Below are 22,688 nucleotides of genomic sequence, written 5' to 3' on the forward strand. Positions count from 1 at the left end.
AGAGAAGCACTAAGTATGGAACGTAAAGAAACAGAGAGAAAAGTAAACTGCGTGGAAGCAACACGGATGCTTTGTTCTCTTTCTGAAGCAATAACAAGTCCCCCAGCAGCACCTTGTCCTGCAAAGCTGTTGTAATGCTGTCTATAACAGATTAATCACGTTGTTATGTGGCACTAGCTACAAACCCCCGTTCTGAATTTTCTTTGTAAAAATATATATATTTTTAAATGTTTTGGAGGAATACACAGGAGAAACACTCACCTTTTTCTGCTCAATTCCCTCCCCCTTCTCCATGAGAACACTTCCAGGAGCCGTGACAACTCTTCCCCCAGCCCGGGAAGTCACTCTCCTTCTTCTTTCCCCATGAAGAGCAAAACCTCCTCAGCTGCCCTTCTCCTGAATCCCCAGCTGCTGCCTACCTAGCTTCTCCCTTATGACTTCTGTTTACGCTTCCCTCTCCAGTTTGTTGTGGTTTTTGGTGAAGACAAAATGCTGCGCTCCCAAGCCTGGCAAGGTCTGGCTAGGCGGCAGGGTGACACTGCCTTTGTAGTGCTGCCATCCCTCCCCAGCTCCATATACATCCCAGGGAACGAGCCTCCTCCAGCTCCAGGCAGCGGCCCCAAAAGCACTGCAGATCCTAACGCAGGGTGCGGGGGGACGCTCACTTACCTGGCCGGCCTTGCCCCCCGCAGCACCCCTGGGTCCTCCTCCCACCCGCGGGAAGCCCTGCTTTCCCACGTTGGGTTTTAGGAAAACATCGCAGCCTTCTTTCTCTCTGCAGCTTTTGTGCTGATCCCCGGCAGACGTGAATGGCTCATATAAACTTCCAGCACAAAGGACTTTGTTTCCTAGGTAACTCCCCCCTCCCCAAAAGTTTGATGCATGCAAAAAAAAAAAAAAAAAAAAAAAAAAAACCCACACACAAAAAAAACCCACAAAACCCCAAAGGCTGCCCACACACAGCAGACACGGAGGCTGCACTGGCTGCCGGCTCTGCCAGGATAACAATGGAGCGGGGACAAAGCGGGTGAGGTGACCCCACCGCCAGCCCCGGCTACCAGAGCTCCTCCTTAGCACAGGGCGGCATCACAGGGTGCCCAGGGAGCAAACGCCCTGGCGCTGCCCCAAGGATCCCTCACTGTTGAGAAAGAAAAAAAAAAAAAAAAAAAACCAGAGAAAAAAAGGGCAGTTGGGCAAAAACACTGCAAGAAAAGGAAATGCAGTCACTAACACTATGGGCTCTGCCTTGGTCCAGGCCTTTAATGGGTAATGGGGAAATAGGATACAAGAGGTGGCTCTGGGGCCACGAGGCCCTGAAACCCATCTGAGGTGAAGAGTGAAGGAGGGGAAAAGCCATCGTTATTGTGCCCTACTGACATGAGAAACAGAAGAGGCTTCTTATAGAGCAATAGAGTTAGCGAGTGAAAAGCAAGCAAGAGGCAGGGTGAGGATCTGGAAGGGAGAAGAGTGAGTGAGACAGGGCTGTCAGCAGAGGATTGCTTGTTTTTCCAGTACCTTTCTACTCCATGGGGTCATGTGGCAACACTCAACTGGGGAGGGCGAACGGGTGCTGTTAAACTATAAGTGTGAAATGTAAAAAAGAAAAAAAAAATCAAATTAAAAACATGCACAAAGCGTTTCTGGTAAAAGCACATTATTTTTGTCTGGATAAACTAGTGTCAGAGGCAAAAACACCCTGAAATTTCCACCTCAATTTCCAGCTCACACTAACTCCACAAATGAGCCCCACTTCATCCAGGTATGCCTACAGAGTTGTTTGGATCTGTGTGAAGTCTATGCTGATTTCACTTACTGAGATCAGGCAAAACTGTAGGGAAATTGGTTCAAACTCCTTGTACAGACATACTTAAACTGTCCTAAGAATGCCTTGTATTGATTTGGGGAACTTGAACTGTGTACTGCCTGAAGCTGGAGCAGTGCAAAGTGCTTCTCCAATTGCATTATAAATGATCTATTTTGTAATGTAAGGAAATTTTTTGCCTGAGGTATTTGTAAGCTATGAATATAAACAATGCTGGTCGTAAGGATGACTTATCAAATACATCAATCACTAAGGTCTTCTGGTAAGAAAACAAGTCTGTTACCACACTGGAAAGCTCTAGCAAGTGTTTCTTGGTGGGGCTTATCTGCTCTGGTGTTACTCAGCAGATCTGCCAAATGATCCTATGAACACTGCTCCTCCCAATCGTCATCAGTGTCACTGTGATGGATAGAAAACAAACCTCAGTCTGAGAGACTTTGTACTGTATGATGTCCTCTCAAAGTAAAATAGAATAAAATAAAATAAAGTAATGTAAAGTAAAGAAAATAAGCTGTGCTGAGGCTCCAAAAGCCTAATTGCGTGTCTTATCCTTTCTTCTTGTTAGATTCCAACACCTGTCACTTTACCCCAGTCCTATGTGTGTGACTAAAGCCAAGTGAAGCTTCCAGATGAGTAGCCCTTAAGTCCTATAGCAGAGCAGAAAGAGAAAATCAAAAGAGGACTGTTTCCAATAGACGTTTCCAGCAGGCCATCCAGACCTCTGCAAAACCATTTCTCCTAAGTTGGGAAAAAGTCCTTATTGTGGGATGAACACTTTTGCTTAAGCAAGAAAAGGTGCGGAGATACTGAATACGTCAACAAGTTAATTTTGCTCTTCAGATTCACAAGAATAATTTTTTCCTTGATCTTGGCTGAGTTTCCACTCACCTGCTTTAAGGAGATTTACCACAGCTAAAAGGGTCAGGTTCTGAAATTCACCTTCCCCATGGAGGGTGTCAGAGCTCCCTGGGGAGAGCTGAGATGAACGGAGATCAGCGCTGCTCAGGGGACAAGAGTCCAGGATAAGAAAATCTTTTACATCTTACAGAAGTACCATAAAGGCCTAGAAGGATCCCAGTCAGCACACAAAAAGGAGGAAATGGAAAGGGAACTCCTGCCCCACGGGCTGCTAAGGGCAAACCTCTATGGGAGAAGCAGCAGGAGCTTGACTTCGGCCTTAGCGAGAGTAGTTACAGGCTACAGCAGACACAAACAACAGCTGATGATCCGTGTCCTGTTGGTGCAGGGCTTTTCTACCTCCCTGTGTGCTCCTCTGCTTTCCTGACTCCTCCAAGAAAACATCCATTGGTTTTGCATACCCACAGACTTGCCTTGATGTGCCGACGCCTCAGGTCTCTTAAGCACAGCAGGACAAACTTCTGGGATGGAGACTTAACAAGGAAAAAACACCAAAAATACGAAAGGCAAAGGCTGACTTAATAGCATCCCTTCTTCCTGCCATAGTAACAGGAGAAATACCACGAGGGGCTGAGGTGGGCGGCAAAATTTGCAGCTCCTGCTATCGCGGCGGTGTGACCTTCCACTGTGATCTGACTCTCAGTCACCTGGTCCTGCAGTCACCTACCGACTGGCTGGCCCTGCATGGTACCCACCGCACAGTGCCATGCAGCAGCCTCGGTGTTTCGATGCCTCTGTGCTTGGGGAGGGAGCGAGCTGCTTCTCCTCAAATGTTCTCATTCACTCACAAGACCAGAATATCTCTAAGTGTCTTAAGTGAACACATAATTAAGCAAGAAATTATTATTATATACCCAAAGCTGTTCTGGTCTGATGGGCAAATCTGCAGTTAGGCAGTTTTCAAAGTGAATTTCTTTTGTGTGGGTGTGCTTGGCAAACAGCAATGGTGATAATCAATCTGTTAAACACAAAGCCAGAATACTTTAAATAGGCATTTTTTCTTTAATGGGCTAAGATTGCTCTGAAACCAAACTGGTGTGTAATTGCTTGAATAGGGATTTATTCTGCAGTCACTGACAAATGTGAGCATCTCTATTTTCCAAGCTATCCCATCAACTGCAGTTGCAGGGGTGATGGTGTGCTCTTGAAACTGATTTGCAGTAAAAATCTTGGTTGCATGTGCACGTGATCTGATTTGTCATTGCTCTGCATCTCTTCAGTGTGAAAGTCTTTGGTTTCTGTGCACTGAAACAAAAGCATGAAGATCTCCAGGCCTGAGATCATCAGTTACACTTCCCTATAGTAAAACATAAAGCAGCACTGCCACAGAGCAGTTCAGCTTAACCTTCCCTCAGCACTTAACTTGGGATGAGGCGCATCACTCTCAAACGTTTGTCCCAGCCTAGCTTTACTTGCAGATACCTAAGCTGGGACACACAAATTGCTCTTTTAGCTAATGAAAACCTTAAATTCCATCAGTGCAGTAGCAAAGAAGCAATTCAGCAGTCACAAACACGCCAGGCTGGTAATTTATGGGTCTGCCCTATTTCTTGCCACACAGCTGGGATCAGGAGGAGGAAAAGAATGAGCCAATGCCACACAAAAATGCCACTTAATTCAGTTTGTTTTACATCCTCCAAAGCCTTGAGATGCCACTTTGAGATGCCTGCTGTTCAAGATAAAAAGGAAGACTGGTGCAAGAAACATCGTGTGTGTTAGACTGCGTACCTGGCCTGCCTGCCTGATAGTGACAGTGTTACAGGAGGTACTGGGATTTCAAAGCTAGTGCACAGGACATTTTGGGCACTGTGCAATGGTGGAGTAAAAATATAAAACCAAGAATAAAAGGCTAATTTCTGTTCAGAGAAATAAAGCTGTTTTGAGAATGCTGAAGTCTTGTCAAGAGCTGTACACATTTATCCTCAGCAGGTTCCTCTAATTCAGTCATGGCTGAGGTAATTCCTTCCCCACCCCCTCAGCACTGCTTTGACCATGTAGGCAGTGTGTTCTCTTCAGGAAATGCTGCTGTCTGAGTCACAGCCCCTGCAGCAGCATTGCCTGGTGCTGGAGGTGCAGGCAAAGCCTGGGTGAGAGCAGGAGGTGGCTGGCAGCATCGCTCTGTTCCCCTGAGGACAATTTCTTACTCCCGCTGCCCATAACTTACAGCTAACAACAAGCACAAGGGATCAATATTACTTACGATCTCTGGCTTCTATAGCACTGAGTGGTGTAAATTGCCTTCCTAGGATGAATAAAGTGGGCAGGGCATTAGCATATAGCTTCTATGTTGCCAAGCTTCATATATGGTCCACTTCCAGCAGCGGACAAAACACACGCAGGATGCTTACAACCTAGGTGAGCGCAGAAATCAGATGTACTCATTAACAGTACATCCCGACTTCACAGCTGAAAGCAGCCATTCCTGTACTGGCAAGGGCAGAGCCAATGGGAACTGGTGTTCAGTCCCACATTCACATGGGGCTGCTCCTGGCTCCTTCTGCGGCCCTTGGTGCAAGCTCCCTCCCTCCCTTTCTCCCTTCCTTTTCTGTAGAACAGAAAGCCTGCTGCTTCAGAAACTCAAAGGAGCTCAAGGAAATGGCGTTGATTTACATGTTGGAAAAATTAAAGGCCTGGTAAAAGGAGATGAAATACTAATAAAACATTAGCAGCTTTTCAGTGTTTTCGGAGCACAGCCAGCTACTCAATTAGAAATTAACATTCATACCTACAGAGCATCTTTGTTAGGCAGTCAGCTGACAATGAAAACAAGAATACTTCTGACTGTGCTATTTTTGTTGCAAAACACAACCCTGCTCACCTGCCAGCTCTCAACATTTGTATTTCCCTATGATTCATTCTCCTCAGTTTTTGCTTTATGTGCTTGTGGGCGTTTCATTTTATTCTGGAGCATCACAAATGCGATCTGTTCAAGCACTGACAATCCGTTAATGATTAATGCGCTGCTCCAATGTTTTGACAAGGGAACGACAAAAATAAGATGTGCTTTCTGACAGAAGTCATGCCACACGTGGCATCCTAGCAGATGAAGGTACAAAATAATAATCCTACCATACAGGGTAGTAGGTATTACGCTCATTGCACAAACGGTGCTATGCAAGTTCATTCTGATGAATAAAGTCAGGTGGTTTTCATTTGTAACAGCTACAGGCAGGATTTGCACACTGGAAGCATGCAGCGCAACTCGTGCCTGGCTCTTAAATCGGTTATCTTTCATTGAGGCTTTGTAGAGCTTCAGCACAAGAAGTGTGTGAAAGTTTGCACATGCAGTTGTGTGCTGTACAGCGCATCCTAAGGCAGACCACAGGGAATATTTTTAAATGGCAAAGTGATGGAATAAATTACCCGGTGCGCTATTTTCTTTTCACGTTTGGTCTAGCTGACATCTCAGGGAGAGGCCAAACCTGACTGGGAAACAACCTCCTGCTTCTTGTCTTCAGATTTCTGCTCACACTGTAATTATGAACAAATTGACACTGCACATTGTGCAACTGTGAGTGTGAATTCCCAAACACTACAGGTTCCTTGCTCGATCTCCCTTATTTTATTCTATCAGCTGTGCCACAGGGGGTTGGAGAAATTGTGGTCCCATAGCACCTGCACTCTAATCTGGAGCACTGAGATTTTGGAGCCTCACTAGACACACTTAGTGAAAACAGAGAACAAAAAAAAATGCGGAGAATATGAAAGAGAGTCTGAAATGCAGCTGGAATGACACAGCATCTTCACACTCAGCAGCACTACAGGCAGGGTTGTCATGGGAACGTGTGTAAGGAATACTTCCCTCATTTTCCTAAGTCTGTACCTTCCTCGTACTTCTTTTTTTTTTTTAATCCCAATGGCAAAAATGCCTGAATGAATGATGCTTACAAATTTGTCTGGTTGTACAGATCCTCTGTGTGGAGAGAGACTAAGCAAGCCAGGGGTTTTTAGCTTGAAAAATGAATGTCCGGGATGAATAGGGAAGTAAAATCATGCCTGCAAAAACAGGAGGGGCATGGAGAAAGTAATGAAGGGAGACAGTGCTCACTGTTTCTCATACTCTAAAAATTAGAAGGGATGCAGTGGAATTATGAGGCATAGAGTTTGACACAAACAAAAGATACATTTTCATACCGATTGTTAAAGTCACTGTCACAGCATGCTGTTGAGGCCAAAGATTAAAGAAGTCTCAAAATCAATGCAGACCTGTTGTTCCTTGGTGGCTCTTATTCTATATTTAATCTCTGGCTCAAGAGCTCTGTAACCAATTTCTGCATGAAACTGCAAGGATATATCATAGGATAGTAAGTGGCACAAATCATGCCCCATTCTTACATGCCTTTCTGAAGGATCCCCTTTTGGTGTCTGGGTTAAGTGGACCTTTCATCAGACAAATCAGGGCAGTTCCTCTAACAAGAACAGACTACAATAAAACAAACTGTAAACACATCCTGCGAAGGACACAGAAGATCCTGGGGCACAAAAAAATCCTATGACATCATTGTTTCTAGTTCTCTGCTGCTTCATGACAACATGATCTTTTGATAGAATAGTTCAGAATGGCATTCCAGCCCCATTTACACTGCCATTGGTCTCCTTGGACTTCGATTCATCTGGTCTTTCTTGGAATTTGTGGGACTTACTTTGGCACCTTCCTACAGACAAAAACAACTAGCCATGCTTAAAAGTGAATCTTTACTAGGTAATCTTCTCTAACTTTACTAAGCAATATGCAAGATCTTTGGAAAAGCTCATTGCTCCTTAATTGGCAGCAATAAAAGAACAGACAAAATATACCAATCTGGAAACCTCAGCTGGTCTCAGACATGGGCAGTCTGTTTTGTGATAGCTTTCAGTACTGATAGATCTCAAAGTTTTCACAGTGGTACACGAACATTGCTCAAAGTCAAGCCACTTACTTCAGTGCTTGAATGCATGTTTAATGCAGTTGCACAGTTTGGAAGAGTTAAATCGTGTAGCTTAAAAATTTCTCAGCTTCTTGTTGGCCACTTTCCTAATTTCTAAGAAACACAGAAAAGGGTGTCTACTCTTCTCTTATTTAGTATTTCTTTTAACAGCACCTTCCAATGCATCAGAAAAGTGGAATACAGAACAGACTGCTGTGCCACAAGTATAAATTCCTGTGGGACTTAGACATCTTTAGTTCATTGACGAACAGATGATACGATCAACTGGAATCAGATATCAAACACTTCCAGCAGCCCCTGAAGCATATACACATTTGCAGAGGCCAAAAAGCTTATGCTGAAAAGGGCAAGTTAGCCAACAACAGCACTCTCAATTTTCTCTTGTAATGATATCATTAAGTCATAAGGGTTGGCACAGTATCAGTTAGTTATTCATTGTTGCAGTATCTTGTAAAAATCTCTGATTAACCTTCTCCCAGACAGAGCAGTTCCATCTTGCCTTATTCTGTCTAGAGTTGCCCCATGAACAAGGGGTTCTCTAAGATGTGGGTCAGGGCACTGAAATATCCTGGCTTTGGAATATTTGCATTTCTCAAAGCAGAACATTTCCAGATGCCTTGAAATCCATAGGACTACAACCTCCAAGCCAGCACTTGTTTGCTCCTCCTTCAGGGACCATCAAATCTTGTTGGCTTCCAAAATAAGCCCCAGTATGGGTGGGCACAAAGCTTAATGTTTCCCCTCTTGAAAAGAAAAAGGTGGCCTTGCTGATAAAGCCAAGACATCTGCGTTCAGCATGACTTAATTTTGCCATGTAATACAGGACTCAGAGTGTTGCTCACTATTTATTATTATTTTGTGCTACACATATGGAAGTGATGTCTAAAACACACCGGTTCCAAACACAGAAAAGATTCAGGCCTTTCAACACTGAGTATGCAACTTCAAAAGATATGACTTGTTCTCCATCTGATACTAAGAGAGCTTTATGTTCAGTATTTTGTCCAAACTATTATCTGTAACTAATTCTGATCCATAATGTGGAGTCACCTCTCCCTTACCTTTCAATGACCCTATAACAGCTCAAGCTTTGATGATGACTTCCAAAGCAAAAGAATGTAAGCCTGTTTCTCCTTTAAGTCTTCCTTTTCTATTCTGTCCATTAGCAACAGAATATGTTCTTTCATTTGATTCATAAGGCCTGCAAATTTAGCCAGTTCAAAGCCTGCAGTGATAGTGATGCTGTCCTTGAAATTATCCAGGTAAGCAGTTAAAAAGTCAGAATAGTCAAACTAATTGAAACCTTATTATGCATTTCATGCTTTAAAAAGAGAAACAAAACTCTGTGGACTGACTAGCTCAAGTTTAGGTTCCTGGGCAGGTGCTTTACACTGTGACTCCTTTACCGTTACAGTATTTCCATATGGTTAATACAGTGGATTGGGGTGAATGTATTTGGATTTTTAAGTTCAGTATGTGATGTAGCCAGTATGGCACTTCTGCAGATCAAGGACCCAGATGCACAGAAGTACCACTGCCCACACAAGCATGAAAACTAGTTCCTCTAGAGAAGTGCTGCTGAGCCTCTCTGCACCCATGCAAGCCTCCTACCAGTCCTCAAAGCCCTTGAGCTCTTGGCTCCTGGCAGTGACAATTTCAGGGCTGAAATTACAACACTTACTAAAATGACAGGAGAGTTCTGGAAGTGCTGCCCAAGGCAGGAGCAGAGAACACGAAGAGCTGTGGAGCAACATATGAACGAGTGTGTATGTGTGCTGGCCTTAAGTGAAATATAAGGTTTCGCAGTGGAAACTTCCACCCTGTGGCTGGCTGCTGGAAGCTGCTACCTGAGCCATGTTATGGGTGAACTGCTAAGACCAGCAATGTTGTGCCTACACATGCCTGGGGGGCACTTGTTAAGCAGTGTCATACCTAGGTCCCACGATGCTAATGAAGTGTTCATGTAGGATATCTGTAGCACAGAAAAAAGACTTACTGGTAGAAAGTGCCGGTCCTTTATCGCTTGCCTCTTTTGACTGCAGACTGCAGGGAAGGGAGGAAAGGGAGGAGCCACCACAGAGATGGGCCCTTGGACTTTTTGCTCTCTGTTATCAACTCGGCTTCGATGTTCTGTTTTGGAGGAGAATAAAGAGAACATGAGTTTTTCAGAACATTAAAAACATAAATGTCTCTACTAACTGTGCAGTGGAGCTATGGACAGGACATGCGACTCCAAAGCTGAAGTTCCTCCTCTTCTCCAGTGAACACTACTGACGATCCCCAACGAAGATGAAGGAGACAAGCACTTACTGAACTCCCAGCTCCTACAAGAGCAGTGCCTATACACCCAGAGTTACAGAATTACACAGAATGACAGAATTGTAGGGACTGGAAAGGACTCATGAGATCATCTAGTCCAACCCTCTGCTAAAGCAGGTTCTCTACAGTAGGTTGCAAAGAAAAGAGGGCAGGCGGGTTTGAAATATCTCCAGAAAAGGAGACTCCACAACCTCTCTGGGCAGCTTGTTCCAGGGCTCTATCACCCTCACATTAAAGAAGTTCTTCCTCATTTTTGTATGGAACTTCCTACATTCCAGTTTGTGCCTATTGCCCCTTGTTCTGTTGCTGGGCACTTCTGAGAAGAGCCTGGCTCCATCCACTTGACTCCCACCCTTTAGATACTCATAAGCATGGATAAGATTCCACCTCACCCATCTCTTCTCTAGGCAGAACAGCCCAAGGTCTCTCAGCCCTTCCTCGCAAGGGAGATGCTCCAGACCCCTCATCATCTTTGTGGCGTACACTGGACTCTCTCCAGAAATTCCCTGTCTTTCTTGAACTGAGGAACACAGAACAGGATACAGCACTCCAGATGTGGCCTCACCAGGGCAGAGTAGAGGAGGAGGATCACCTCCCTCGACCTGCAGGCTACACTCTTTTTAATGCACCCCAGGATACCACTGGCCTTCTTGGACACAAGGGCACACTGCTGGCTCTTGGTCACCCTGCTGTCCACCAGATACTCAGTTCCTTCTCTGCAGAGCTCCTTTCCAGCAGGCCAGCCCCTAACCTGTACTGATGTGTGTGGTTATTCTTCTCCAGGGGTAGGACTTTGTACCTGTTCATGCTGAACCTCCTGAGGTTCGTCTCTGCCCAACTATCCAGCCAGTCCAGGTCTCGCTGAATGGCAGCACAGCCTTCTGGTGTGTCAGCCATACGTCCCAGCTTTGTATCATCAGCAAACTTGCTGAGGGTGAACTCTATCCTGTCATCTGGGTCACTGATGAAGATGTTGAACAAGATCAGGCCCTGTACCAATCCCTGGGGAACACCACTAGTTACAAGCCTCCAACCAGACTCTGCGCCACTGATCACAACCCTCTGAGCTCTGCCAGTCAGTCAGTTCTCAATCCACCTGACTGTCCATTTATCTGTCCCACAATTTCTAAGCTTACCTACGAGGATGTTGTGGGAGGCAGTGTCAAAAACCTTGCTGAAGTCAAGGTAGACAGCATCCACTGCTCTCTCCTCATCTATCCAGCCATATTATAGAAGGCTACCAGGTTGGTCAAGCATGATTTCCCCTTGGTGAATCCATGTTGACTACTCCTGATAACTTTCTTCTCTTCCACTTGCTTTGAGATTATATCCTGAATAAGCTGTTCCATCATCTTCTCAGAGAGGGAGGTGAGGATGACTGGCCTGCAGTTTCCCGGCTCCTCCTTCTTGGCCTTTTTGAAGACTGCAGTGACATTGCCTTTCCTCCAGCCCTCAGGAACCTCTGCCATTCTCCGTGACCTTCCTAAGATGATAGAGAGCAGCTTGGCAATTGCTTCTGTGAGCTCCCTCAGCACACATGGCTGTATTCCACCTGAGGCCCATGGATTTGTGTGTGTCGAGTTTGCCTAGACGATCTCTGACCAGATTCTCCTTGACCAAGGGGAAGTCCTTCTTTCCCCAGACTCTTACCTCCAGGGTCTGGGATTCCTGAGGAGCAGCCTTAGCAGTAAAGACTGAAGCAAAGAAGGTGTTCCGTAACATTGCCTTCTCAGTGTCTTCAATTACCAGGGCTCCCACCTCATTAAGCAGTGGGCCCAAGTTTTCTGTAGTCTTCCTTTTACTACTGACATACTTAAAGAAGCCTTTCTTGTTGTTCTTGACCTCCCTTGTCTTAGACTCCCTTTTTGCAACCTTGCATGCCCTGACAATGTTCCTATACTCCTCCCACATGGCCAGATCCCATTTCCATACTCTGTAGATTTTCCATTTGAGTTTTTCCATGAGCTCTTTGCTCATCCATATGGGTCTCCTACGAGCTTTACCTGTTTACTTATTCTTAGGGATGCACCCATCTTGTGCTTGGAAGCTGAATTCACCCCAAAGGGGACTTTATACCTTTGATTCCAAATGATAAATGAGCTGACTTGCAAGTGCCTGGATGCAAAGCCTGATTCCCAGTGAGAACCTGCAGCTCCTGTTGCCTTGAAATGTTGAGATACATGAACATCTGCATTCTAATGCTAGAAAATATACCTTTCTGAGGGGAAAGAAGGAAATACAGCCCTAGGCATTTCTTCCTTCCCTGTCTTGACATCATGCAGCAGTTCTGTAGCCCAGCATGGAGGAGACCATCCTGAAAGTCACAATCACTCTATTCCTGGCCCAGATAAATCTTCCATCATGGGCTCACAATATCCAGCCCTCTTCGAGCATCAGTCCCAAGTCTCTGAAATTTTCCATGTGAATGGGGGAATGCTTATGGATTTCCTACCTCCAATTTTAGGTGAAAGTTAGGTGAAAGGTAATTAGTGTTTGCACAGAGTGCTGCTGGAAGGGGATGATGGATTCACCTCATGCACATAGCTATGGTCCAGCCAACCATAGCTGGTTTCCTGATCTAACGTTTAGTTGTAATTACTCCTGGTTAAATAAAGAGACTGTGAAATTCTAACAGAAGAAACAGAATAGAGACAATAAACATATTTAGGTGTCATGGTTTTATGATTTTCGGTTATTGGTACTCCACATCATAACATCATGTAGTGAATGTACCTGGTTCTCAGAAGAGAAGGACTACTACAGTCCCCACAGTACTTTGCTCCTCTATTATCATTTTCCAGCCGGAGGGAAAAGATAAAAGCTCGCAGTATAAAAACTTGCAGATCATGACACCTCGTCCCTTTTTCCGCCGTCTCTCGTCTTGGCAGCACCTCGCTCTCCAGCCGTCTTATCGTCGGTAGTAGAGTAAGGCCTACCTTGATTTTGGGACATTCTCTCTCTCTGTATTGGATTTATCAGCTTAAATTGTAATTATATTGTATTATAGTGTGTTGTTTTGCATTCTGGTATTTTATTTAGTAAATTAGTTTGTTTCTCCTCAGATTGTTGCCGCTGTTCTTTGCTCTCAGGGCCATCTCCTTACCCTTTTCCCCTTTTCCTTTTTCCCAGGGCGTGGACTCGTGGATCCCCCGTCCCCTTCGTCAGGGAACCAGGCCGAATGCCCATAAACCACTGACATTAGGTTAAATTTCAGATTACAATTTCATCCCGATTTGGGCAATTGTTTAGAAAATAAAACCAAGCAGCACATGACAAGCTGCCTCCTGAACCTGCACATCTGCCTTAGAAACACAGGACGGGCAGCTGCCCGAAGTGCTATCGGTGTCAGGCTTTCTGCTGCCCACCAGATGGCAGGCAGAGATCAGCCTGCTGCTGGGACGACTGCAAAGCTGAGCTGCTGCAGAAAGAAAAGCTTGCTTCTGTTCTACTTGAGCACTGCAGTCCTGCTTTATTGCTCTTTGCAGTGCTACGAAGACATGCTGCACCTACAGGATGGTCCTGAGCTAAACTCTGTAGAAAGGCTTGTGTGAGAATTAATTGGAACACTTTATCCAGCTAACAGATGCTCCACAGATCCCAGTAATTATTATTATAACCCAGTAACACCAATAAATGGGCAAGGTAATGATAGCTGCTGGCGCAAAACATTTCCAACAAGGGAGTCTGCAGGAGAACATTTTAAAAGTGACCTACATGGATTTTCTCCTTTCTTATGCCACAAAAGAAAGATATAACTGTTTGCCTCCTGTTGGGAATTTTCCCTGTTAGACTGCAGGAGAAAGCCAGCCTTCCCCATCTTTTACCTTCCATTGGTTTCACTCAGTAAAATCCCTGTATGGCAGGGATCCCCCTCCCTCCCTACAGGCTCTCAGCTGCTACCCAGAAAGGATGCAGCCCTCCTCCAGGCCCATATTGAGCTTACAAGCCCCACGCAGGCAGCTCAGCTTCTGTGGAGCCTTTCTAATACCACTGGACTCCAGGTTTAGCCCTTGGAAAGTTAAATCTTATCTGTCCTGAAGACAATGTTTAGCATTTTGTTAGCAGGAGATATGTGGCCCTGTTAAAACACTCATCCTTTTCTCCATCCTTTGTCAGTGAATCAAATAATTCATACTTGCAGTGCAGAAATATTTATTTTAGCAGAATGCAAGAATGTAAAATGGAAGAGTAAAAAGTTCATTTCAGATCTCCTCCAGTAATCATAACCAAACCAAAGAGGCCATGAGCCTTCTGTACTGCCAAGACTTCTTCACTCTGGTTTTCACCTCAAGTGCTGTATTCCCAGGGAAGCATGGTGATTGAGCCCTCCGTGCTGCCTGGAGGGCATGCATGCAGCAATACCTACCTCTGCGCAGGGCTCGCAGGTGCTGCTTGGCGTGGTGGTGCAGCTCCTCCACACACGGTGGTCTGGTGGAGGGGAGGAAGATATTTCTTTGCTGATGCCAAGGTGCCCGGTAATAGACACTCAGTTTGCTCTCTGCATCCAGGTTGGAGACGGCTGTAGCAAAAGAGAAGAGCCTCAGGTAAGACTCATAGCACTGAATGTATCGGTCTAGCTGAAAAGCAAAGGGTCTCACTTGGAACAGCAGTGACAAGAACGAGCACTGAGGATGTTACGACAGCCCTTATCCCACCAACTACCAGCAATCCTTATCTTCTCCATGTTGCTGTACCACATTATGCCACTTAGCATTTAGACAATGACTTTTTGCCAGATCACAGATGACTGTAAAGGAGGCAAGCAGGTGCGATGATATAATATAGATGTTGAATATACGCACTAATTGGCTAATAATTCTATAGCTGCCAAAATGAAAATGCAAAGAAGCCATACAACATTCCCACAGTAACACTTAGAGCAATGGTAGCAAGAAGCCTGCATCCCGTCTACCCTCTCCCCCGGTCACTGTGCTCTGCCACTACATCATGTTACACATGGCTAACTCCTGACACAGGTTGCTAGCTCATTGCCTTCCCTTCATGCATAATGCCCAAGATTAACTGCCCATCCTGCTGAGTGCCAGTAGCTGTCACCTATCGGAAGGGGTTCCCGTAATGCACACAGACTTTTGAGGGACAGGAAAACTTCATCTAGTGAAATCTCCTAACTCTGTCTCTGAAAGTTACATGAAAACACTTCAGGTTTGAGAGGCTTCCTGAAGAGTGACAGAACTTGGAGGAGACGTGCCTAACTCCAGCATATCCAACTTCCTGAGGGACAGGTAAAGGAGAGATGTGAAGAATGCCCTGCCTGGCCACCGCACTTCTCTTGGGGAGTCAGTAGGTGAGTGTTTCACTGTCACTAGCTGATTTTACATTTCCTTTGCCTGTTGAGGGTAAGGAAGCACTATTCCTGTGTTACAGACAAGGTACTGAGACACAAAGGGACTTGTCACATCCCCATTTAGGTGCCATATCACCTCCATGGGAAGCTCATCTCGGGACCAGAACTGGTAAGTACAAGTAGCGGCACCTGACCCATTCCACTTATCACTCAGGGTATGTGCTATTCATGATCACAAATTGCAGCCTGGAGGCTAATGAAACAGCAGACACAAACAGTTCCTTCCTATCCCCAGAAAAAGTCTGTCTAGACGACAGCTCTTGTAGTTGTCTGTGACAGAGCTAAATAAGTGAGCGGAAAGTTTTACCTACTTAGGAACTGTTCAGACATTTCATTAGAATAGAATAGATTTCACTGCAATATTTAACTTGTAGAAAGCTCTTCTGGCTTTGGCAGCAATGTTTTACAAGTAAGATTGAGTGGGAGTTGGATTAACATACTTTGTGCGAGACTTAAAGATGAAACCAAGCTAACACAATCCCACTACATGCTCACTGTGGCAGACAGGCACTGCTGTTCACAGAAAAAGCAGCATGATCTCCTGGCCACCTAAGTCTCTGCGAGCAGACAAACCTGGCAGAGCTGTACCAGAATGAAAATGGTGAGCAAACACATTGCTTGTTCCAAATGGTACAATCAGAGAATCATTAAGATTGGAGAAAACCTCTAAGATCATCTAGTCCAACCATCTACCGATACTGCCCACTAACCCATGTCCCTAAGTATCACATCTACACGTTTTATCTCCAGGGATGGTGACTCCACCACCTCCCTGGGCAGTCCATTCTAATGTCTGACCATTATTTCGTTTTCCTAATATCCAACCTGAAAAGGGCAGTACACAACATGCAGCACCCTGTGCCATGGCCCCAGCATCTGCGCATCCGTGTGCCTTCTTCTCCTGCAGGAACTCTGACTCACTATGCCAGGGAATATGCCACACTGACACCAAGACAGCAGAAATATTGCATAATATGCACTGAACTGAACGTCCCTTTAAAATACTGAAAAGCTGGAGTGGATTTTCTACGCAGATCAGAATAGAAACTTAAAAAGAGCTGGCAAAAAGAGCTGGCAAAGATGCTGTGAGGGGATGAATGGCCTCTGCCTGTGGTGCAGGGTGGAGGGGAAGAAATGCTGGGTAGGGCAGAGGACAATGCTGGCCCTGGGACAAACAAGAACAAACCCACACAAACGCAGTCAGGCTGGATGCTGGAGAACACGCCTCAGCCTCAGAGAAGTGAAGCTCTACAACCACCTTTCTGGAAGGGGCAGGTGAGGGAAAAGCCTCCCAGCAAGTGATAAGGCCCACATCACTCCTGAGGAAGGCCAGAAGATGTGACTGGCTGACTAAAACAGGCCAGCTTCCTCTTCACCCTTGCATGCTGTCATTCCTGCGCTCCTGCGTGGTCACCCAGCCTGGCCCTGCTGCCTGGGCATAGGAACCAGGCCTTGGTGCCAGGGGACGGAGCGGGCTGTGGGCTTCCAGGGCCACGGGACATTTTACTGAGGGCACAGGGCTAGATCTCTTGTCTCCATTCTGTAAAATGGGGATAAGGTATCTCTTTCAGCCAGCACTTCCTCTCTCCCGGTGATTTACATTGCAGGCTGTTTGTATAAGGCCTAGCTTGCGCGCACCTCTAGCCCCTGAGCATCATCACAGTAGGCACAGTAAATAAAGCGACACAGAAACAGTAAAGCCACAGCCTTTAAATTATTAACAGCTGGACACCAGAGTGAACGAGCAAAGAATCCTGCAGAGACACAGGAAAGCAGCATTTCAGGCATCAAATGATGATTGGTAATATATTTTTAGTGTGCGCTTTGATCAATTTAGAATATACAAGTGAATCACATAAACTATCACGCTCATTTCATTCTCAAGCTAAAGTAATTGTTTTTTGTCTTGTGGGATGGCAAAACGACAAGAGACCGTTTAAATGGATTCTCCATTACATTTTGTGGATCCATTAACGTTGGCTGGTTTCCTGACAACCAATGTCAAACAGACATACACTAATGGCTGCTCTCATGAGAAGATTTTCACCGATTCCCAAATAGCTGGCTTATCAAAGTTGATCATATTTATCAGTTTTAAACTCTTCCTGTCCTCACATCCTCTTGTTCACTCTCCCTCCCTCCTTTAACTAAGCAAACAGAGAATCCTGCCACAGCAGAGCTGCACGTGGATGCTTGAAGGTTGCACAGCTTTAGTGCACTCAGGCGTGGTTGTTCTAATAATAACACCACAAAGGCCAAGCAAGAAAGATTTCTGCTCCATTTATTTCATAGATTCAGGGGTTCCCCTCCCAGCTCTGTCTGCGTCTCTAGACGCTCACCTTCCCCCCACCCCAGCTCTTTCTGCTTCTCAACTTACTATTTCTTTCTGTATTATAGTTTCCATATATAGGTGCCAGGGGAAAAAAGAGAGGACTTCCTGGTTCAAAGAAAACACAATTTGGTGTGAGGTGTGAAAAAATTAAAAGCCTGAATGGGATTTCAGTGGCGAATGAGGACACATCCTACATGCTCAGGGACAGATTGCCCAGAGCCACCACAGCACAAACCCCTGCACAAGTAAAGCCAATCCAGTGGTTGTCACATCCTCATCAAAGTGCTTTGGTTCCAGAAGGAAAAAAACATAATCAAAAAGAATCAGAACAAGGAATAAGTAGTAGTAGAGTAGCAGCAGGACACTCTTGCAGTGGGCAGCTGCACCATGCCCGATGCTAGCTGGGAAGCCCTTCTCCAGTGATGAGGTGGCTGACCTGCCACTTTAGCAAATGCCACATTTTCCAGCCACTTCAGGTAAAAAAGGGTGACTAGTTTTTCATTCAATATAATAAGAAACCTTTGCATAAACAGGCCTAAGCCAGTTGCAGCAGCGGCAGCAGGGTTCATCCTGATCAACTCTTCCACACTGGCTGCACAGGTCATCAGTGAGCTGCTGTCTTCTGAGTCTGTGTGCAAAGCATGCAAAAAAATGAATTCTGAGCAAGACGGGTTCATCTCAAATACTAGATAATCTAGCAACACATCCAACTCCATCATGCATATTAGTGCATAAATGTTTCATTGAGGCAAGTGCTGAGTCTGATGTGAATTTTATTTATAGCTCTGTATGTCTTGAATGCATATTCCCCTAAGTACTAGTGTCTCTGCTGTAAAATCCAGGGGGTTTAAGCCTGTAAGGCTGGTAAGAAACTACAGCCATTTCTGTGCTGCGTACATGTCCCACATTCCGTGCAATGTATCAGCAAGCTCAGCACTTTCCAAGTGGCTCCCTCTTTGTCTGCTGCTCCCCAGTGATGGTACAATGGGTGCCTGGGCTTACTGGGAGGGACCAATGCCTGGAAGGACAGACCCCAGAGCACCTCTGAAGTGGGATAACCTGTTTTCTACACCCATGCACGCACCCAAATATCTTCCCTGATCTTGACCTACTTGCTAACTCAGACCTCATCCCCTGAAGCTGCATATAGCTATTTGGATCAGCCCCCTTCCCATCACATCTTTTTTAAGGATTCAGAAATGCCTGTGCAAAGGGGCTTCTGCTCCTTGCAGATAAGGCTCTGGGCTCTTCAGCATTTCAGCCTCCCAGCTAAGCAACACCACCTTACTGTAACTCCGGAATCAACACAAGCATATGCATGCACACTACATCCCTCAGACCTCTGGAGTCAGAAAACCAGACACATCCTGATGGCTTTGGGTTCACCCTAGTGAGAGCAGGATGCCATGCTCTTTCCCTACCAAAAGAAAATTTCTGTCCATGTCAGTTTGAAGCAATGCTTGACGGTGACAGCCTTCTCTTCTGAAGACCTTGTACTGGGGGTGACATGAGGTGACGGGAATGGGGCAGGTGCTTGGCCCTTCAGCACCATGGGGCTGTGTTGGACCCTGCTCCATTCTTCTGCCCCCAGACAGGCCAGTGCATGGGCCAGCAGCCCCAAGGCATAGGAGAGCCAAGGCAGGCTGTACCGGAGCCTGGACAGGGCTTCTTAAACACACAGAAGATGAGATAACCAACTCACTGAAACAGAAAAACTGCGTGCCAGAGCCCCTGCCTCCTTTTCTTCACCACTCCTGTGTGCCTTTGGGGTTTATTTAGTGTCAGGATGGGATCCCCTCATCCTCTGGCACATCTTTCCCACTTTCCTGGTGTATGTAGTCTGACATTCCTGGGGGCACTATTCAGTGCAGGTGTTTCCCTTCCAGTCCTCCCAGTGCCCACAGCCCATTGGACTGACCCCCATTTTTAGGGGGGCTGCTCCTTGGCTACTTCTCAAAGCTGGCACAGCTGTGTTTACATGGGCCATACCTGCCCTCTGGAAAGCAGGAGGGGAGACAAAACAACGCAAGATAAGCCTTTGGCTACAAGCAGCCAACAACAGGAGCACAACTGTTATTCTGTTCTACACTCACAGATGGACAATTTGCAAATTTTTCAAACTCAGGCAGAAAGGCAGAACCTCACTGACAGCAGAAACTGCTGAGAAAGACCATGATCTTTTACGCTCTTTGTTTTGTTTTACTTCTTGCCAGTATTTTGAAACATTGCACATTTCGACCACAATTTCTTAGTGCATCACTGTGACATTTCTCTGCCTCCAATTATTCCATACATATGGAAATGACAGCTATTCAGGAGGAAAAGAAGGACAAGGGGACAAAACCCTATCCATCTTCAGCATTCGGTTATCTGCGAAGATGAAAACACTGGAAAGCGTATGATTTAGATGTCATTTTCATGTGCAGATCCTTGAATTTTGCATTTACCTGGTATTCAGTTAACTGGCACAACAAACAAAGACAATTCAAGAGGGCTGGGAAGTCTGTGATTCTTATACACGTAAGAAGATTATACCGTTCAGCAATATGCACTTATGTGCAGAGTGCCACATGCTAATCCCATTCTTGGCTTTGCTGCTTTCAGTCACTGTTGGCGGTGTTTGAACATATTTTTAACTGCTTTCCCTAACTGTCAAATAAGTTACAGTGGACAGATTGGGACTTGTTATTTCAAAGTCTTTCAAAGCTGTCACTGCAGGATAGACAGTAACCTCACAGAAATGCACAGTATTTTATATGTTTAAGGCTTAATTCCCATTAAGCTTCACTAGCCAGTGATTTCTTCTCCTTTTATTCCTGTTCTCCAGCCTGTGCTTTCCACTGCCTCCAAGAGTGGCTGGGAGAGAAATAGCTTTGTGCTCCCAGCTACAAAACAGGAGCAAATGTAGTCACAGACAGAAGGTTTCTGGTGGGGGTTTTGTTAATAGAGTTGCCCTTCTCACCCATAAGCCCGACTGGAGAGATGAATGGCATTTTTATCCTAGGTGCACGTGACTCCTTATTAGACATCTCCATGAATATGTGCAATTGTGCATATGCCCCTACCCCATTCACACCAGACTCTGCACTGATAAAATCCCCCCCAGTGCGCATCCCATCTAATGCAGAGTGACAGCAAGCACTGGAGGGAGTGGAACACACTTATCTATTAATAAACATCTGAAATGTTCAATAATGTATGCGTAGCCATGGTGTTTCTACGGTTCTTGTTCTGCCACAGTAGCAGAAAGTCCATCAGGGAAAGCAAGAAACAAAACTACTAATCTGGTCTGGCTCTACTCCCAGGGCAGCTAAAGACTTATGACTAGACAGAAGTTTTCTTGGTTGTGCACTTGTACACATGAAATTAAACATTAAACTGAGTTCTACTTCTTCAGAGACCATGACCGAGCTGGTCACTCGTGCCCCAGCTGAGTGGTTCTACCATAGGGTTGAACGTTGAAGTGGTACAAAAGGCAGCACTGGAGTTGCCTGCAGGGGAATGGTACAAAAGGCAGACAGCACCTGAGTTCTGCTAGTTTGAGGTTACTGGATCTCGTGGTGGGGCTGGCATGCTACCAGAAGGAATGACACGACATCAGATATTCGTACGCACACATACATGTGTTTGCGTACACTCACATCACAGCATGTAACCACCATCGCCAAACCTCTTTCAATCCCACATTCTTAATTAGCTGAGAGCACTTCTTTCAGTTTGAAGCTCTTTCAGCACTTTTCAACACAGATTTCTTCATGTTGACCCTTCGCGTTACTCCCACTCTCGATGACATGCAGCGAGATAAAGTCTCTTGTCTCCAGCAGTGCAGTGCGTGTTCTCTACAGTACACTCAGCAAGCAGACGTTTAGACATCCTTTCCAATTCTCTCTCACCACTCTGCTATTTTTCTCCTGTACTGACTCATCTCAGATCACTACTAGGTTTGCCCTAGTTGCTCCAGCAGGTCACCATCTCGCTCTCCCTTTTAAAACATAGAAGTGTGTGGCTCACTGTGATGTTGCTCTCCAATCAGTCACCTGGATTCCACATGCACTCAAGAACAAAGCTCTACAAAATTCATTTACTATTCTGTCTTCCTTGGTTAATGTTTACCTTCAAGATCTTGTGAAAAAAGCATCCTCATGCTACCCAGCAGATATTTTTTTGTGAACTATTGTACACACTTTTTGTCATGGGACAGTGTTTCAGAGGTAGTTCTAATGCATTTTGCCTACTTCTCCTACTCAAAACATTCAGTCCCCCTGCATATTTCTATCTGAATATTTATATCTGAAGTAGTCCCTTTCCAGTGTTGGTCTTTTGTGTCCACGCCAAGGATTCTCCTTTCAAGAGCAGATGCTTGTGCATCAGAGCCTCTGTCTCCATGTCAGCATTCACAATACAAATCCTGCTGTAAAACACTGGGGGCCTTGAAAAAGCACAGTGGAAGATGACACTTGACACAGAATATGCTGTGTTCGGCATATTGGAAGATAAGATTCAGATGACTTATTCAAAGAACAGCAGATATATTTCCATTTTCCTTGAAATCTTCATAAACTACAGTCTTCCATCAAAGTTCTATGAGTTAGTCTCCATAAATCTTCTCCATTTGGCTCAGGAGTGTAATTTAGCATCAATTACACCAACAGTGCAGTGATACACACATCTGTCTTGGACAGTAGATTGAGGATATCAACTTATTTTACTCAGGGCATCAGATGGCCATCAGCAGCTGACAGCGTTTTGTTTACTACTGACACACACTTCATTCAAGATGATAACCTAGAAGAATAAGAGCCCTGTGGCCCCACTGTTTCATATTGCTAGTCCCTGATGTGCTTTCCCACAGGCGATGATCAAGTCACCTGTCTGGAAGGGCAACATACTCACTACAGCAGAAAAACACTAAGAAATGTGAAAAGCAAAACCAAACCAAAGACAAGTTCAGCCTGGAGAAGAGAAGGCTCCGGGGAAACCTGATAATGGCCTTTCAGTATCTGA

The 22,688-nt window shown here is 45.3% G+C and overlaps 1 protein-coding gene across 1 annotated transcript in view; it reads right to left on the reverse strand.

Moving 5' to 3' along the window:
* The window catches only part of NHS (NHS actin remodeling regulator), a 252,913-nt gene that overhangs the window by 13,410 nt on the left and 216,815 nt on the right, over positions 1-22,688 (reverse strand). The window contains exons 2-4 of the mRNA XM_021409604.1: positions 14,354-14,506; positions 9,665-9,798; positions 1,516-1,578 (exon numbers count right to left, since the gene is read on the reverse strand). Coding sequence (XP_021265279.1) covers positions 1,516-1,578; positions 9,665-9,798; positions 14,354-14,506 — 350 coding nt within the window. The remainder of the gene's footprint in view (positions 1-1,515; positions 1,579-9,664; positions 9,799-14,353; positions 14,507-22,688) is intronic.

This window comes from Numida meleagris, chromosome 1, assembly GCF_002078875.1.
Source record: "Numida meleagris isolate 19003 breed g44 Domestic line chromosome 1, NumMel1.0, whole genome shotgun sequence".
NCBI classification, from domain to species: domain Eukaryota; kingdom Metazoa; phylum Chordata; class Aves; order Galliformes; family Numididae; genus Numida; species Numida meleagris.